This window comes from Orycteropus afer, unplaced genomic scaffold (genome assembly GCF_000298275.1).
Source record: "Orycteropus afer afer isolate SDZICR_OR568_19922 unplaced genomic scaffold, OryAfe1.0 scaffold00153, whole genome shotgun sequence".
Taxonomy (NCBI): domain Eukaryota; kingdom Metazoa; phylum Chordata; class Mammalia; order Tubulidentata; family Orycteropodidae; genus Orycteropus; species Orycteropus afer.
In genome coordinates this window covers 2567975-2588231 of record NW_006921740.1, presented here as the reverse complement: position 1 = coordinate 2588231, position 20257 = coordinate 2567975, and the positions used below count along the sequence as shown (strand labels likewise).

The 20257-nt window shown below is 38.3% G+C and overlaps 1 protein-coding gene across 1 annotated transcript in view; it reads right to left on the bottom strand.

The window, feature by feature from the left end:
• KIT (KIT proto-oncogene, receptor tyrosine kinase) overlaps positions 1-20257 on the bottom strand; it is a 110870-nt gene that overhangs the window by 41353 nt on the left and 49260 nt on the right. The window contains exons 2-6 of the mRNA XM_042781701.1: positions 18869-19138; positions 15880-16161; positions 13867-14003; positions 9375-9546; positions 2128-2317 (exon numbers count right to left, since the gene is read on the bottom strand). Of these exons, the coding sequence (XP_042637635.1) occupies positions 2128-2317; positions 9375-9546; positions 13867-14003; positions 15880-16161; positions 18869-19138 (1051 nt within the window). The remainder of the gene's footprint in view (positions 1-2127; positions 2318-9374; positions 9547-13866; positions 14004-15879; positions 16162-18868; positions 19139-20257) is intronic.

Here is a 20257-nt window from a genome sequence, read left to right as displayed (position 1 = left end):
CCACACTCCCTTAGTAAATCACTTGCATGTGAATCCCTATCTCAACCTCTGTATCTACGGAACGTATTTTACCTGAACTTCTCCACTGGAGAGATCCCACCAAACCAAAACCAAACCCACTGCCATCAAGTCGATTCCTATTCACAGCGACCCTCATTGGGTTTCCAAGGCTGTAAATCTTTACAGAAGTAGATTGCGGCCATCTTCTTCCCACAGAGCAGCTGATGGGTTTGAACCACCAACCTTCTGGTTAGCAGTCCAATGCCTTAGGCATTGCACCACTAGAGCTCCATGGTCAACCTCAAATTCAACAAAGCCCAAGCTGAATGCAGTCTTTCCTCAGAAACTTGCAGCTGATGATCCTCTTCCTTCTCTTCATACTCTCAGTGAATGGCACCACCACTCAACATTCAACATGACTAAGGGACCGTGACTTCTTCTTCTTCTTTTTTTTTTTTAATTGTGATTTGGGTGAAAATTTACAGAGCAAATTCACTTTCCATACAGCAGTTCACATACACTTTGTCTCATGACATTGACCACAATTCACCACAATGCATCAGCTCCCCTCCCACTTCCTCCTATCAATAGTCACCTCTTTCCTGTGTCCATCCCTCCATGCACCCCTACCTCCTAAGCTGTCTCCCTGTGCATAAACAGCCCTTCTTTCTCCCATGATTGTTCTCTCCAAGGAGTGTATCTACCTCAGGTAAATATTCAACTCCTATGCCTGTCTTTTGCTTGGCTGGAAGCCACAGGTGTGGGTTCAATTCTAGACCTGAAGAGCAGCTAGGGGCCATAGTCTCAGTGGTTCCACCAGGCTCTATCAGACCAGCAAACCTGGTTGCCCTCCCCCTTTTTTTTTCTCTAAATGCTTTTGAGTTTTGTTCCACATTGTTCTCCCTCTCTATTCAGGATCACCTACAATAGATCCCGCTCTGAGTGGTTGACATTGGTAGCCAGGCACCATCTAGTTCTTCTGATCTCATAGTTGTATAAGGGACCATAACTTCTAAGAGGAATCTTCAGCTCCTCCTCATCTCTTCCATACTTTCAACCACCAAGTCTTAAGGAGGTGGCCTCAACACCTCCTAAATCCATACTCTTCCCTCTACCTTTGTCTGTAGTCCTGGACACTATCTTCTCTTATGCACATTCTTATAATTGCCTCTTAACTGGAAAAACATACAATCTATATCCAGGCACCCTGTCCCTTACCAGCCATTTGATCTTAGTCTGTGCCTCAATTTTCTCTTCTATAAAAACAGGGAAATTAAGAAGGCTTACCTCACAAGGGCTGTGTGAGAACTAAAATTACTGAGTTAACACAGCTGAGGTTCTTAATACCTGCCTGATAGAAAAAGCACAGAGTATGTAAAGTGGTTGCTACTGTTTTTATTATAAACGTTTTGAAAATTAAATTAAATGACTTAAGTAGAAGCACTTGAGTTCATCACCTGGCCCAAAGCTACTTAAAAGATTCATAGTTTTCTCATCATTTAAATAAACCAACTTTCCTGTTTCTCTGAAGAGAATTATTCATTGTATCCCTAGTATATGCCAGTAACTGCTCTGAAACTATCCTCAGAACTGTGAGAAAGAGGTGGTTATGAACTCTATTTTACAACTGAGAAAACTAAGGCATAGACATTTTTTGTGCTCTAAGCATGCATCAAAATGAAAGAAGTGAGATGAGAACACAGTGGACAACCCCAAATTTCCTCCTTTGTCAGGTGGCCTCTCATAACTTAAAGAGGCACAGAAAGAAAACCCAAACCCGGTTCCATTGAGTCAATTCTGACTCATAGCAACCCTATAACCCAACTCACTACCATCGAGTCAGATCCGACTCATAGCGACCCCTCCTTGGGTTTCCAAGGCAGCATCACTATGGAAGTAGATTGCCCAACTTTCCTTCTGAGGAGTGGCAAAGCTGCTCCATAGAGTTTTCAAGGCTGTGAATCTTTATGGAAGCAGACTGCTTCATCTTTCTCCTGCAGAGCAGCTGGTGGGTTCAAACCACTGACCTTTTGGTTAGCAGCCAAAAGCTTTAACCACTGTGCCCCCAGAGCACTACCCATTAAGTCAAGTGGATGGAAAAGAAAAAGTGTAAGACCCTTTTCTTACCTGATATTGCTTTCATTCTCAGACTTGGGGTAATCCTCCCATTTATCAGTGGAGGTTCTGTTCATATATATCCACTGTTGGTGCTCAGGTTTGGGGTACGCTTCATATTCCACAATTAAATCTAAATTTTCTCCATCATTTATAAATATTGTAGTATTCATCATGGGAGAGATATTAATGAATCCTTTATCTAATTAAAGCAGAATAAAACAGAGAAGTAGTCACAACTACCCAACAAAGAAAACAATCTCATTCTGTAAATTTTCACCCAAACTAAGCAATTCCAAAGAAAGGTAATCCAATGGAATGCAGAAACTATCCAGCATTATCATTAATATCACACTCAAGTAAAATTTTGCTGAAGAGAATTCAAAAACGGTTGCAGCAGTACTCTGACAAGGAATTGCCAGCTATTCAAGCCAGATTCAGAAGAGAGCAATGCAACAAGGGTTATCAGATGGATCTTGGCTAAACTCAAAGAATACCAGAAAGATGTTTACTGGTGTTTTATTGACTATGTAAAGACATTTGTGTGGATCATAACAAATTATATATAACATTTAGGAGAATGGGAATTCCAGAACACTTAATTGTGCTGATGAGGTACTTATATATAGACCAAGAGACAGTTGTTCAAACAGAACAAGGGGGATTCTGAATGGTTTAAAATCAGGAAAGGTGGGCATCAGGGTAGTATCCTTTCACTATACTTATTCAATCTGTATGCTGAGCAAATAATCCGAGAAGCTGCACTCTATGCAGAAGAATGTGGCAAACTCATTAGTAACCTGCAATGTGCAGATGACATGATCTTTCTTGCTGAAAGTGAAGATGACTTGAAACATTTACCGATGAAGATCAAAGACTGGTCTTCAGTATGGATTACACCTCAACATAAAGTAAACAAAAATCTTCACAGCTGGACCAATAAACAACATCTTGATAAATAGAGAAAAGATTGAAGTTGTCAGGGATTTCATTTTTCTTGGATCCACTATCAATGCCCATGGAAGCAGCAGTCAAGAAATCAGAAGTTATTGAACTGGGAAAATCCGCTGCAACCTCTTTAAAGTGTTAAAGAGGAAAGACATCACTTTGAAAACTAAGGTACACCTAACCCAAGTCATGGTATTTTCAATTGTCTCATATGCATGTGAAAGCTGGACAATGAATAAGGAAGACTGGAGAAGAGTTGATGTCTTTGAGTTGTGGTATTGGCAAAGAATACTGAAAATACCAAGGACTGCCAGAAGAAGGAACAACTCTATTTTGGAGTAAGTACAGCCAGAATGCTCCTTAGAAGCGAGAATGAACAACCTTTATCTTATGTACTTTGGTAATGTTGTCTGAAGGGACTGGTCCTGAGAGAGGAATATCATGCTTGGCAAAGTAGGCGGTCAGGGAAAAAGAGGAAGCTCTTTAACGAGATGGACTGAGTGGCTGCAATGATGGGCTCAAGCACAGCAAATACTGTGAGGATGGTGCAGGACCAGGCAGTGTTTCATTCTAACACACATAGGGCTGCTATGAGTCAGAGCCTATTCGACAACACCTAACAACAGCAGCAACAGTAGCAACAGCAACACTTCTATTTGTGTTAATTTAGGTAGCTATCATATTCCTAGAAATTTGGGTATTTCTTCTAGATTTTCAAATTTATTGGAGTACAATTCATCATAATAAGGAAGATCACATGAGAGCTGATGCATCCTAATTGGGGCATTGGCAAAGAATACTGAAAATACCATGGACTTTCCAGAAGGATGAACAAATCTGTCCTGTAAGAAGTACAGCCAAAATGCTCCTTTAGAAGTGAGAATAGCCAGACTTTGCTTTAGCTACTTCGGGCATGTTGTCAGAAGGGATCGGTCCCTGGAGAAGGATATCACACTTGGTAAAGAAGAAGGTCAACAAAAAAGAGGAAGACCCTCCATGAGATGGAGTGACACAGTGGCTGCAATGATGGGCTCAAGCACAGCAAGGATTGTGAGGATGGCGCAGGACCAGGCAGTGTTTCATTCTGTTGTTCATATGGTCGCCATGAGTCGGAGTGGAGACGTGGCACCTAACAACAACAACAATATTGCCATCCATTGTCAATGAAAGATGTACACAACAACCCTATCTATATAGTTGACAGAAAACAGAGTAATGAATATGAAAATTCATACAACTAAAAGTTATGATAGAGGGAATATATTCCTAACCTATGTAGGTTTTCTGGTCATTAAATTTATTGTTAGTCATTTAAACTATATATATATATATATAAAAGAGAACACAACCTCATCTTTGAATTACAAAGTTAAATGACTAATTTTCAGCATTAATTGACAATAACAAGCAAGAGAATTTTAACTGACCATTTTAGATCTTATTTTGTTCTTGCAAAATCACTGTCATAAGGTTAAAAAGGACACATGCTTGGAATACTTAGTCTCCCATCTCTGTTTTCTAAGCAACTATCTTAAAGATTCATGGCCCTCTTAAAATTCCTTTAGTCTTGATATTTATTAGGTTAAAAAATATTTGGATTAAATAGTCCATATTCAGACCCAATGTAATTAATTGTATCTGTGATAAAAAGGTGTCGCAAATCAATAAAAGGGAAAGAAAATCTTAAGGTTCAATAAAAAATGTTGAAAGAACATCATTCAGTACTTAGAGAAAAATAAATTTAGATCTTCTCATCACAGATGAATCAGACAGCATCTTAATAATCAAATCACATTTTTAATGAATCAACAGAAATGACTCCTATCAAACCTCTGGAGAGACATTTAGAAGCAACAGGAAAAAAAAATTATAGAAAAACAATTTAAATACACAAACACTTTGAATGCCTATGTGTTGAAATTAAAACAGGACAAAGAGGAAATGAAAATATAGATGGAAAAGTGCTCAGCTAAACTAGACTTAAATTAAAACAAGGCATCACTTTTTATTATTAAAAATAGCAAAAGAGTACTGTGAAGTAAACTCAGTGGTTTTCCAAGTATGGTAAAAGCAGTACACTGAATTAGATTGTAAACTGTCACAACTCTTAGAAAACTTCCAGAAATACAGATTTTTTTTTTTCAATCACATATTCTTTAATTTAGCTTTGCAATTCCCACTTGAGAACTCATCTTAATGGGGCGGACAAGTTACATAAAAAAAAAAGTACTATTTACACTGTTGTTGTTATGTACTATCAAATCATCTCCAACTCATAGCGAGCCCTCCTTTGGTTTCTGAGGCGGTATCTCTACGGAAGTAGATTGCCCAATCTTCCTTCTGAGGAATGGCTGGTGGGTTTGAACTGCCAAGCTTCTGGTTACCAGTCAAGTGCCTTAGGCACTATGCTACCAGAGCTCCCACTATTTACACCAGTTATAATAATTTTAAAAATGAGAAAATGGAGAACTAGTTAAATCAATAACAGTATAGTCAATCAGTAGAATATCATAGAGTCCTTAGAAATGGTTATGATATGTTAAAAAAGAACTTGAATAAGAAATAAAATTGTCATTATTTGTTGTTGCTGTTGTTGTTGTTAGGTGCCACCGAATCATCTTCAATTCACAGTGACCCCATGCACAGCAAAACAAAACACCTCCCGGTCCCATGCCAGCTCCGTGATCCCTGCTATACTTGAGCCCATCACCACAGCCACTGTGTCAGTCCATCTCCTTGAGGGCTTTCCCCTCTCTTTCATTGACCCTCCACCTTAACAAGCATGACATCGTTCTCCAGGGAATGGTCCCTTCTGATAACATGACTAAAGTAGGTGAGACAAAGTCTGGCCATTTTTGCTTCCAAGGAGCTTTCCAGCTCCACTTCCTCCAGTACAGATCTGTTAGTTCTTTTAGCAGGCCATGGTGCTTTCCACATTCTTCACCAGCACCACAACTCAAAAGCATCAACTCTTCTTCAGTCTTCCTTATCCATTGTCCAGCTCTCACATGCATATGAGGCAATTGAAAATATCATGGCTTGTGTCAGACACACCCTAGTCCTCAAGGAGACATCTTTGCTCCTCAGCACTCAAAAGAGATCTTTTGTAGCCAACTTGCCCAGTGCTATATGTCATCTGATGTCCTGACTGCTGCTTCCATTGGCGTCAATTGTAGAACCAAGTAATGTGAAGTCTTTAACAACCTCAATCTTTTCTACATTTATTGTGATGCTCTTATAGGTCCAGTTGTGAGGATTTTTGTTTTCTTTATATTGAGGTGTAATCCATACTGCAGACTGTATTCTTCAATCTTCGTCAGTAAGTGCTTCAAGTCATCCTCACTTTCAGCAAGCAAAGTTGGGTCGTCAGCATATCACAGGTTGTTAATGATTCTCCCTCCTATCTTGATGCCATGTCATTATTTATAAACCAAAAAATCAAACTCACTGCAGTTGAGTTGGATCCGACTCACAGTGAGCTGTCTTTGGGTTTCTGAGGCGGTATTCTCTACAGAAGTAGATTGCCCAACCTTCCTTCTGAGGAGTGGCTGGTGGGTTTGAACCATCAGCCTTCAGGTTAGCAGTCAATTGCCTTAGGTACTATGCCACCAGAACTCCTAATTATTTAGAGCCATGATTTATAGAATGCTTATTATGTACCCAAAATGGCCTTAAGTACTTTATCATACATTATTTTATTAACTAATTATAGCAAACATTTCATTTTATTATTATACTGAGGGATAAATCTTATAACTTCTAACTCAGAGAAGAAAAAATTAGGGCCGAGAAAACCACATATAGCCCAATGGCAGAGACTAGATTTGAACACAAGACTGTGAGGAACAAAGTCTGGTCTAGTTCTATGGTACCATCCACCAGAACCTCTACATACTTTAAGTTGAGAGGTATAGACAGGATAAATCATACATATCATTTGAACGATTACATTCAAATATATAGGCAATATATCAAAGTCCTAAAAGTGATTGATTATATCAAGTTAGTGAAATTATAGGGCAGTTTTACTTTATTCTTCTTTTACTGTTCCATGTTTAAATATTAGTTATAAAATTTCAAATTATCATTAACTTTGCTGCTATCTAGTTAAATACAGTGAAGTCTCACATGAGGTCTTTACTGCTCTTTGCATTCTTACAAGTTCAGAATCAAAAACAAAGCCCACATATCCTTGGTCCATTGCACCAGTTAAAACATTTTTCAAGTGAGAATGAGAAATCATGAAAACTAAAACTGGAGAGAAGTGGAAGTCATTGTCTTGTTTCAATATCCGAATCATAAATGATATCCCCTGGCCATTATTTAAGCTAATTTAGGTAATGTTTGGGCAATAAATGTTTCATATGAATAGTACCTTAAATGTTTACGTCCTCAAGGTCATAAATTCAAAGACACTAAACAATGCAAAATATTCAAATATTTCAGACAATAATGTTTGCATTGAAATGATTTCCTTCACAATCACCACACATAAAATACTTATGTCCCTCATGAGTTTTCTACAGTCTAATTTGCTCAGTATAGTTTTATGTCCTACAGAGCTTAAATTCATGAAGTGAAAAAATTAGGAGAATCAAAGAACTCCACCTGGGTTGTTATAGCATAAAGTATGATTTCCCAAGCACTTCTGCATTAAGAAATTGGTGATGTGTTAACATTTAATCAAATGCACACCCTATGCCAGGCACTTTTATGCAATCTATTGCCTTTTCTCCTTTCCACAGCCTTAGGAGTTAAGAGGCTGTGATTCTCCGAAGAGACAATGCAGTCAGAGTTAAAACAGGGTACATTAGAAAACTAAGTGGCAGAGCCCAAATTCAAAACCAAGTCAGGGTGATCCCAAAGCCCTGTTCTCTCCAACACCTCATGCTGTATCCAAATCCTACTCCCAAGCCCCTAGACCATGACTTTTCTCTTTGTCTCTTCCTGTTCTTGTCCCACCTCAACCCACTCCTAAAACAATACAAAACCAGATTCAGATTTCACTGCCACAAGGCTTTCCAGTTATACAGTAATATTCTTGGAAATTGATGAATGGATTTTAAAATTCCGATTACATACAACAGTACGCTCAAAACATCCTTACTAATTGCTTTCTGGACCTGAAGCTGATATAGCAACATGCTCCCTAATCAATTTAGCAAATTAGCGCTTACGGAGTTTAATATTTTAAAAGCATAGCCTTCTATTCAAATTAATAAATGGTTCACAATCATGTTTAGGGACAAGGAGTACTCTTTCTGTGCTGACTCTATAATTGGAAGTAAAGTGTTTAGTCTGGTGAGATTCTTTCCATTACAACAAACACAGAAACCCCCAAATTATGAGATGATTCTGGGATAAATCACAGACCTCCAACACTGCTACATATATATTGAAGAAATTTGGGGAAGAGAGAAATGAAAATAAATATTGCACCATTTTATTATTGCTCATGATGAAGAATTTCAACACTCCCCAAGCATTTAATCAAAGTCAAGCCCTAAGAATATGATTGCATTAAAAAGACAGGAAAATAGATTAAATTAAAATGATGCTCAAAAGGCAAAAATGTATCAAAGGTGGGTATAATTTAAAAATTACTATTATTTTCAGTAAATCAAAAATATCAAGAATCCTGCTGCATTCTGCTCTCTTTTAGTAGATGCTTTGGAAAACAAATATTAAATGAGATTTCTAGAGTATCAAAGGCAAGGTTAAACCAATTGTCCATACCAGGTATGATTATCATGTTCCAATTTAATATGCAGTAGAACCAATGACTCATGGCACTGTGGACTTCCTTCCTGAAGGGTTATGCTACAACCTTTAGGAATGGAGGACAATATGAGATGGAAGGGGTAGTAGAGAGAAGCCCAATTCAGCCCTTCTTGCTGCAAATGAACTAAAGCCAATGAATGGCGAAACAGCCAGAAGATTCAGAGAAATACTCCAGGCTCTCAACATTTGTGTTCCTCAATAGAGAGAGTCTATATCCATTTCCAAACTCAAGTCCTTTATCAGGGTTTCAAATTTTTGAAAAAGCTCAACTTATGTTTTGTTTGATGGGGAGGAGAGAACTATAAGTTCAGACAACTTCAGTTACATCTTTCCACTTCCCTCTACTAAATGGTACCATTTGCTTCTGTGTGGTAGTTGGAAGAGGCCACAAAGAAAATTTCCATTCATTCATTCAGTGATAATAAAATTCTAAGAATCTGTTCAACATTCCATTTACGTAAAAAGAAAACTACCTAGTAATTTCTTTTCACTACTGCCAGTAATTTATACATTCTCATAGAGATATTTACCTACTACTTTCAAGGTTGTTGTGACATTTGCTGATCCAAAAGTATTATTGGCATAACACATGAACACTCCAGAATCATTAACTCTTGTGGAGCTGATAGTCAACGTTTCCCGGCGTTCATAAGAGAAGTCACCCGTGTGCCGGCTCTTACTTTCCACCTCTGCTTTAATGTGCTGGTTTTAGAAGGGGGGGGATCAAAGATTAGCATATAATTTATATTCAGGATCTTTCGTAGATAAATTAAAAATAGCAGCAATTAACATCTCCATATTAGCATTCATTATACACTACTTAAGTAAGAATAATAAAGCATCATGACAAATCTGTCATTGGAACACTTCATAATACAGGATTATGGTGAAAGTTAGTCATTATTAAACACTGAAGAAAAAACATGAAAATATATTCCTTAATAACCACAGTAGACAGGATTTCAAACTGTCTGCAAGGCTAAATTTTGAAACTTACTATATAAGAAACATTATAGAACACTGATTTCTTACACAATAAATCAGCACAGTTGGGTGATATCACTATTCCCTGTTATACATTTTTATCTTCTATCCCAATGATTGAAAGAAAACACATTGTTAATAACAATCATGTGCTATTTTATTAACATTTATAGTTTTCATGAATAAAAACATAAGCATGAATTATATAAGCACAAAATAAAAGCATAGCTACTACTAACCTGGTAATTCGTGCTACAGTTCTTACACAGCAGAATTTCAGCAACTACTGAAGGCACTTCCCCAAGGTATGAAACATGTAAAACTAAGCCCCAAATTTAAGCATGAGCCTAGGAGAAAAGGTTGTGTGAATCTACCCTTGTGATAGCATCACCTCAACTCTTATTTGCCTGTAGTTAAGACGTGCAATGACTTCTTGCATTTAAAATGTCATGGAAAAACCATAATATAAAATACAGCAACTTTCTAAAAAGATTAAATTGAATGGTATATAGCTTTCTTCATCTTCTCATTTTCTATATATGCATGCATTCCTATTACAGAGAGAGGGGACCTATAAAAAGAAAAGTAAACAGCATCTGATCTTGACATGGAATGAGGTCAAAGGTAATAGGTTCACCAGGCTACGGTGGAGCTGTTAGAATTAGACCATCTGACAATGTCGTAAATCAGGGCAATCCTCAAAAGCAATTTGGCAGCGTGCTCACATACTCTGATCAACTCCAGCAAATGTGATCTTGAGGAAACAACAGAAGACAAAAGCCCCAAGATAGCTGTTGTTGTGTTGTTGTTATGTGCCATCAAGTCAGACCCAACTCATAGCGACCTCTCCTTGGGTTGCCGAGGCAGTATCATTACGGAAGTAGATTGCCCCATCTTCCTTCTGAGGAATGGCTGGTGGGTTTGAACCACCAGCCTTCTGGTTAGCAGTCAAGTGCCTTAGGCACTATATTACCAGAGCTCCTCCAAGATAGTCACTGCAGTGAAAACTCAAAAATGACCTAAATATATACCAAGTACCAATAAAAAATGTGAACATGTATAAATGAAAAAGCTTGTATTATTTTAAAAAAAAACATAAACTGAGGAAACCTTAAGACTGTAACCATGTGATGTTATATGTGCTTATGGATAGTAGCTGTATGTGATTATGAAGAACTTGGAATGTGTCTGGTCCAAATTGGAGAGCTCTGGTGGCGTAGTGTCTAAGGCATTTGACTGCTAACCAGAAGGCTGGCAATTCAAACCCACCAGCCACTCCTCAGGAGGAAGATTGGGCAGTCTACCTCCATAGTGATACTGCCTTAGTAGCCCAAGGAGCAGTCACTATGAGTCAGATCTGGCTCGATGGCAGTGAATTTGGTTTTGGTTTTGTAAGTATAGAATACCAGACTTTGAAGACTTAGTATGAAAACAATGTAAATTATTTCATTAATAATTTATATTAATTAGATGCAACAATCCTATTTTGGATATATTGGGCCAAATAAAATATATATTAAAATGTATCTTATTTGTCTCTTTTTACCTTTTGTAAAGTGCCTACTAGAAAATTAAATTATATTTGAGGTACACAGTATAGTTCCATTGTATAGGACCTTTATACAGGATGGTAGGGTTGTATCTGATTTTCCTTTATTTCTAATGTTAATATAATAATTTTAATTTCTTAATTAAAATAATCACAGACAAAAGCTGATTAACAAAGTTGAATGCTTCAAAATAAAAGGAAAAGAAACTTGCTTTGCTGTTCACTTACCACTTTCAGTCTTAGCTTTTGTGTATAAAAAGGTAACAAGGGAAAAGGGTGTCTTTAAAAGTCCAGCTTGGAACAACGTATCGATTTGAAGCTACCACCTTCTAAAAGATTCTTCTAATACTTGGCAGAAGTCCGCCATTTAACTTAAAAAAATCAACTTTTAAGAACGTGCAATAGCAGTTTCTCACTGATGGTTTCCAGATATTTCCTCTACAAAGGCAGAGTGACATAGAACATTCCAAATTCTGGTTTAAGCTCCCCCCCAAAATTCTAGCTCTTACAAGAACCCAACAATCCACTATAAAGATCTACACAGGAACGCTGAGCATGTCAGTGTCAGAAGGGACAACTTGATCATAAGCAGTGCAATAACAATACCCAAGCCCAAAGACCATTATCTATAATACTGTCATAGGTCATAATTAAAAGCAAATAAAAACAGTGGGGTTCAGAAGCATCAGCGAAACAAACCAAGGGTTTTAAAAGCAGTAGGACTCTCTTAGACTCAAAATAAACAACTGCCAAGACTCCATTTTACCTAGAACTTCTTTGTGAGTTAAACTTATTCTAAATGCTCAGAATCAAACACTATGGTTTTTTAAAAAATAATTTGATAGTGCTAATAGTGCCAACAGTATTCCAAATAAAGCTAAAGTATATCAATAAAAGATTCATGGATAAACCTTGGCATAGAGCCAAGAGCCCCATCTGCAAGTCACACATTACATATTGCCTGCCACCCGTGATTTGGTTTTTCTTAACCCTTGGAGGTGCACACTGGGATTTCCCCAAAGAGCTCCCAACACTGAGGGCTTATCTGCTAGCACCAGTGGATTAATTGGGAATGGCACGCAGGGCTCCTGGGAAAAATGGTTCGGAACAAAACTGCCTGGGGTAATTTAATTTCTCATCTCAAAAAGGCTGATTTTCAAGTTAGACAGAGGCCCTAATTCATACAAGAGTCTAAATTTTCTCTCAGCTGACATCAAAGATTGTAGAAAGCCAATTAATGTAGGATTGTGTTCTGTAAGATTAGCCAAATATCCATACATAAGCTATTGTCTTTATTAAATTATATGGTAGGAAAACTAAAACTTGTTTCTCTGAACCAGTTTGCCATACAATCCATTCTTCTAAAGTCAATGGCAGGCTTCATTTTCATGTAGACATCCCAGGTCTACATGAATACCATCATAATGTCTTTGCATTATGCTAATCACCATGGTTACTTGTTTAGCAAAGAATTCTTTAAACATGCATGAAATTGCCAATGTTGAATAAAGGGCATGAGAAGGAGAAGAATGACAACATAGTATATTTCTTTTTTTCCAATGTAATGAATGCATGTATCAGGAAGAAAAACCACTGTGATAGCCAATTAACTAGATGGTCAAGATAATTCCAAAATTCCAAAGGAAAAAAAAAAGGATTGAAAACTCAGAGAATGGGAATTTTAAGTAAAACATTAGTGAAATTAAACATTTTAAAGACTTTTCTATTGTATAAGTATTTGGAAAAGAAGAAAGAAGTAGCTAAAATTTATTTAATTTTAAAATATGGCTAATACCGTATCAGACTTACAGTAGGCACTCAATGTGCATTTGCTAAATGAATCAGAACCTAAAGACATTCAAATGTTTCAGGTTTAAAGGTAACCATTTTATTAATAGCTCCTATAACAAATAAGAAGCCATTAGCAACTTAATCTCAGGTAACCAGCCCCTACGGAGGAAATCCGACCCATACAAAAAGAAGCCCATCTCTCAAGCTACTTAATGGGTAAGCCATTTTGTGGGGTGGGACGAGCTTCCTGATTAGTACCTAGAACATTCATTATTTTTTAAATATGGAAGGAAAAAAAAAACAGCAATTCTTTCCAATACTTTTAATAATCTGGCTGAATAGTATCATTAATACCTTTAAACCAAGTTATTTATGCATTTAATCACTCTGGTTTGTGTATATGTGTGTGTGTGTGTGTGTTTTGACTTTCTCTACTAAAGTCATTCAGCATGAAATAATAACATGAATTCAAAGTTCTCCAACTTTCTCAAAATTCATTTACAAAATTATACGTATTTGTTAGTAATGATGAACATACACATCTACATATGGATGTGTCACAATGGAAGCTATGCATCTTACCACACATCCAGGCAAATCCACCTCCGATGGACGCAGCAGCTAAGCAATCCCCAGGACAACCTTCATGGACTTTTTAAAGAAAAAAACATCCACAGAACATAAAACAAAGAACTCACCTGACTATTTTCCCTTATCCACAATGATAGCACAGAACTAGTCTCATCTTTGATTGTGCACGTCACAGCAAATTCTTCCCCCTCCCTGAGAAGATAGTGTGCTTTGGACACAGAGACATTTGGTACAGCTTTGATGGCTAGAATAAAAAGAAATGCAGCACTCACATAGTTTGTTCTATTAGAGTATAAACTTTGAACTCATCATTTTTCAAGTGTGCACAGCTTATTTTGTCACTTTTTAAGTAAAATATCAAGTAAGGTAATAACACATATCTGTATTCCTTGCATATCTGAAGGCATCAGAAATTAAATCATCTATCCTTCAAGTGAATTCATTAACAGCGGGTGAAAAAGATCCAAATACCTACTTTGAGATTATAACGCTTCTGGACAATGCTTTTACAAAACAGGTAGAGGCCTTGACACAGTGAAGCAAACGTTAATCTTTACACCTCAGACAACTCTGGATGATTTTATGAGAATGTGGCATACAACTAATGACATCTTTTTAACCAAACAGGCATCTTTCACATGCACTGTAAAAATAATACTGCTCATTTCTGAAAATTCCACATCCTATACAACCACATTTTGCTTGATTTCAATGAGCACACTTTCTCAAAAGCCTTTATAAAAGCTGTACTTAACAGCTAAATGGCAACTGAGGTTGAATTAGGTGATCTCTAATGATTCAAAACCTGGATTACCAAAATATTCTACACAATAATAGCAAGGCCCATCATTGGTTGGTGCTTTCCTCCTCAGATGACAGATAGTTGGTGTTCTGGTGACCTAGTGCCGCTCTGACAGGAATATACCACAAGTGGGATAAACTTAACAAACTGGAGTTTACTCTCTTACAGTTTGGAGGCTTCAAGTTCAAGCTCAAAGTGCCAGGCTCTAGGGGCTGGGCGAAATTCCCTCAGCCTTGGGCTTCAGCTCTGCCTCCAGCTCCCGGCCCACTGAAGCTAGAGGCTTTTCTTCACTCAGACAGCTGCTGGCTTCTGAGGCTGCCAAGCCCAAGGTTGACAAGTAAAATGGTACAATCCTGATGTTACCAAACCCCATGGCAGGCCATTAATTCAAGTGCATTGTAAGTCCCAAGGTTGGCAGAGCATGGCAGGCTGGTGAAAAATGACACAGCTATATGCAGGGTCCAAGAGTGCCATAAGCTAGCTACTATCCCCAAGGCTTCTCCTTACATACAGGAAGCAGCCCACATCCCACAGCTGCTTGTGGTAGATCCCACAATGGAGCTGATTGCCAGTCTGTTCATGGGGAATAACTACCATCAGCTGCCCAGCCACTCAACCAGGCCCAGGCAAGTTGACATACAAATTTAACTACCACAGTTGGGGAATGCATTAAAATAAATTAGCTGAGGAGACAGTCAATTCATATATATTAATAGCAAATCAAGGAGTGAATAATCTGTATGCTAATGTTCTCAAGGTACACAAAGCTTCCCAATGGGCTTCTCTTGGAAGGAACGTTTCTTGCAGTCATGAAACTCTGGGGTATCCTGAAGTCAGTAGGCTTAACTGCTGCCCCCAGGAAAGTCCAGATGCCCATGTACTGCAGACACACCCACCTCAGCTAGTTGCAGATCGGGTAAAGGTCATGGACCAGTCATGTGGGGCTGGAACTGTGGGATAAAAATTCACAAGCAATGGACACTATTTTGAAGCTGGGGGCAATTTCTTGATTAATAGCCAGGTTCCTGATTTACATTAAGATGGAACAATGTAAACAGAGAAACTAGTTGTTGAGTCAGCTCCAATTTATAGATACCCCATGTGTGTCTGAGTAGGACAGTGCCCCATAGGGTTTTTAATGGCTGATTTTTCAGCAGTAGATTGCCAGGCCTTTCTTCCAAGGGACCTCTGGGAAGACTCAAACCTCCAACTTTTCCAGTGTATAATAGTTGCACCACCTGGGGACTCCATAGAGAGAAGCCTTCCTGTAATCAACAGATCCTCCAACTCTCAGAAGAAAAGAAGAAAGGGGTCGTACCTGCCCTCACTTTCAGGATGAACTTTTCTGACAGCACCGACTTGCCCTCCCGGTCCGCAGAGCAGTGCACACAAAGCTGATGATAGGTGCGCTTCACATTTCTGATAATGATACCGGCCTTAGGGTCAGAGATGAACACCAGGTCCTTGGGAAACGGTTTTCCCTCACAACCCTTAAGGGAGTAATTGGACACCTCCGGGTCTGTCAGAGGACAGCGGACCAACGCATCATTGCCTTCTTTCCCGTACAGTAGCTGGTTCACCAGGAAAAGCTTGTTAGGATCTATAAGCATATCAAAAATTAGTTTGAATGGCTGGTCCCAGACACAGAACATATTTTAAAAACATTTAAGATGTTGCCTCTCATGACAACAAATCCCTAGTGGCCCAAATGGCCACTGACCTTTTTCTTTGCAAGCAAAAGAAAACTTATCCAAGTAATAGTTACCATTTATTCAACTCTGTGTGTCAGGAACTAATTTGAACCACTACACTGTTTATTTACCTCTTCATCCTAAAAATACCCTTTAATGGGATAGATATGATTACTATGGCCATTTTACTGATGAAGAAACCACCTCAAAAAATGACATGCCTAAGTGATATGGCCAGAAATGGCAGAGCAGGACCCAAACCCAGACCTAACTGACACCAAAGTTTGAGCTCTTAAAACCGAGAATATTTTATTACAACAGTTACTCTCTTTTTCTACAAATGGTCACACTTCAGGGATAGACAGCTAACAAAAAAAACAGTTGGATGGGTCCTCCCAGGGCTATGGAAAGGTTTTCTTTCTTTTCAACCCCATCTGGGTCCCTTCCAGAGTTCCTAAAAAACAAACCAAACTCACTGCCATACAGTCGGATCCTACTTATAGCGACCCCTCCTGGGGTTTCTGAGGTGGTATCACTACTGAAGTAGATTGCCCAATCTTCCTTCCAAGGAGTGGCTGGTGGGTTTGAACTGCCAGCCTTCTGGTTAGCAGTCAAGTGGCTTAGGCACAATGCCACCAGAGCTCCTAGTCTCCTGAATCTCTCAGTTTCTAAATAAAATCTAGAAAGATATCAGCAGGGCACCAAGTACCAATGACATGTGAACCTAACTCTACTCATGTATAAACTGGCAAATGAAATAATTTCAAATGCACAAAGGGAGTTTATGAGTTTTGGGAATGCTGTGGCAAATAAATACACTATTAATAATCATGCCAGGACAGGAGGCAGGCCTGGGAATGCCTCAGGCAGACTGCGACCTCACATAAGCAAAGGCAAAGCTGATACTGCGTAGACCATATGCTGCAACCCCTGACTGCGGAATGGTAATACAGATACAGTGAAACCTCCAAAAGTGGGAAACTGTGCAAGGTGGAAACCTGTCAGGAGAAAAGTGCAAATATTCTCCAGTAAAACAAGCAATAGAAAAATGGTCAAAGGTGGAAAACTTGTGAGACCTGAAAAAACAAAGCAGTCCTGTCAAGTTCTCTCTCTCTCACAGTTTTCATATATGGTTAGGCCAAGAGATTATGTTTCATAATGTCTTTTCCCTCTGGAAATCAGATAGTTGCACAAAAATGAAATTGACATCAAGTTGAATATACTTCATTACTTAATTTTGACCAATTTTGCAAAAGTTTTCTAAAACGAATTATGCACTTTGCAGCCTTAGTAACTGATTCTGAGAATAAATTTATCTCATGATGGTAGAGCTACGGTCCACGTTGCTTATTTTTCTGGCTCCTCTTTTGCAGTCAGTTGAGCATAGCTCCTATAGAGACCTACTTTTGTTCACTGCTGTAGCACAGAATACTTAAGTATCCAAATGTCTTAGATCAGTAATAATTAGATACAGTTCTAAGTTACTCATGATGACTTTCCCTAGGAAAAAAGTTTAGGAGCTCTGTGCTAGCAATTTGGCTAATTCAGCAGTTTTCCACATTTATTCAGTTATCTACCATGCTATTGTTGTTGTTATGTGTCATCGAGTCAGACCTGACTTATAGCTGATTTTGGGTTTCTGAGGCAGTATCACTACAGAAGTAGATTGCCCCATCTTCCTTCCAAGGAGTGGCTGGTGGGTTTGAACCACCAGCCTTCTGTTTAGCAGTCAAGTGCCTTAGGCACTATGCTACCAGAGCTCCTACCATGCTATTAATAAGCAGAAAAAGAAATAATCATAATAAGCGCAGTAAATCTCCAATCTAGAATAAAATTATCCATTGTTCTTCTATAATACCATGCATGAGGTCCTACCTGCACCCTACTTCAACAACAGCAGCAGTCAAGGTACAAACCCAGGACTAGAACAGGGACTCTATTTCTTCTCCTGTAACTGGGGTACATCTCTTAAGCTGTCAATACTTCAGTTTTTACATCAGCAAAAAGATCACCAGAGATATTAAATGCACAGACACAAAATTCATTATAGGAAAGATGCTAAAATACAACTATTTCTTGTTCTTTTGTTTCTAAGAGGTCACAGTCTTTGAAATGAATGAACCAATGTTTATTAAGAACCTACAAAGGACATGGGATGCTTAGCTGACTGGGCTATTTTTCTGGAATTCACTCCCAAGAGTGGGTCAAATCTTTTGAAGTGCTGGTCTTTTTAGGCCTTTAGAGAATCATTTGGTTCCCTGAAGTGTTTTTACTAAGTGGGAGTATCAAATATCTCAAGGCATTAAAATCAGCTTTCCCCAAGGATCTAATTGAGTCTTAGGGTTTACTCTGAGCACCAGGACAAACGGGCTAAACATATTGTAATCTCATTAGGAAAAGTATCATTTCCTCACAGACCCTCAGCTAGGGGTCATACTCAAAGCTGCTACATATCAAAAGATGAGGGAAACAAACACAGAAAACTTTTTTTTTCAGATTTATTAGGCAGAACTGGTAATATTTTATCTATGGATCAGTAATCTATATGTCACCCCAAATTAAAAGCAGGATATTGAGTTCTCTAAAACATATCATCAAAGAAAACCAAGCATTTACCTCTAACGAATACATAAATGGAACTGCTTAAGCCGCCTTCATTGATGCACGTGTATTTGCCTGTGTTGGTGGCAACTGCTTTTTCCGTGACCCATTCATTGCGCTTACTCTCACTCACTTGACCCAGGATCTCAAAAGTCCACTTGACAAAACCTGGATCTGTGCATAGCAGCCTAATCTCGTCACCCACACTGACTATTAACTGTGATTTTGCTGGATGGATGGATGGTGGAGACAGATCTTCTGGACTCACAGATGGTTGAGAAGAGCCTGCCAAGAAAAACAAGAACCATATTGAGTATGATCTTCTTCCTTGGCGAAACAAAGCACTTCTTCCAATATTGATTTCTATCTTCTGTGTACTTTACAATAAAAATAGGACAAAGCTGCCCTACTATTTATGGCTGGAAAGATAGTTCTGTCTGAAGTTTCTGAAATTCATTTAGAAATTTATTACGTTTTTATAATCCTAAATTAATCCTAAGGGTCACACTTGGTGTGCCAAGCCCAAATTTGGTGAATGCCATGGCCTACTCTAGGTTAAACATGCAACTGGGTCAAGTCTCCGTTCTGAATATGGGCCACTGCCATAACATGGACATGCTGAAACCAGGCTTAGAAACAACAGAAACAAAATCTCACAAGGGGGAAAAAAAGAGCTGTTGGTCTGTTATCCTTTTGGAAGAATGTACATGACACAGCTTGGTTTTTAAAGCTCTGTGAATACAGTTATTTCTATGTAGTTCTCCTCATACGACATTGTTCATCAAAAGGCGAACTATCTAAAAATTTCCAAACAACAAGGCCTAAGTACAATTCCATTTTAAAGCCCACATACCATGAGCTATTTCAAGGTATATGTGGCATTTCAGCCTGATCAACACAATGCCTTCATAGGTTTCATGGTTCTAGAAGATGAAACAAGTTTGAAGATGCCAATATGAATATGAATATGAAACTTGAACTTTAGAAAATTCACAACTGCCAATGCATTCATTCATCCATGCAAGCATTTATCCAAATATCTGTTTATTAGTTATGACCTGCAAGAGCATGATGATAGGTGCTGGAGAAAATCCATGTAAGTGTGACATGTATGTGGTCCTCACACACATTCTAGGAACTTAAAGAACAAACTACTTAAGTTCCAGAATAAGTGAAACATGGCTGTAAGACTGATGAAGAAAAAGTTAGGAGTGAGTGAAAGAAGATAGTTCACAAAAGCTATATATTTTATGATCCCAACTATATGACACTCTAGAAAAAGTAAAACTTGAGACAGTAGTTCATCAAAATAGATCAGTAGTTGCCAAGGGTTCTGGAGAAGGGGGAAAGGGATGAGTAGGTGGAGGACAGGGTTTTTTTTTTTTTTTTTTAAGGTGAGCTATT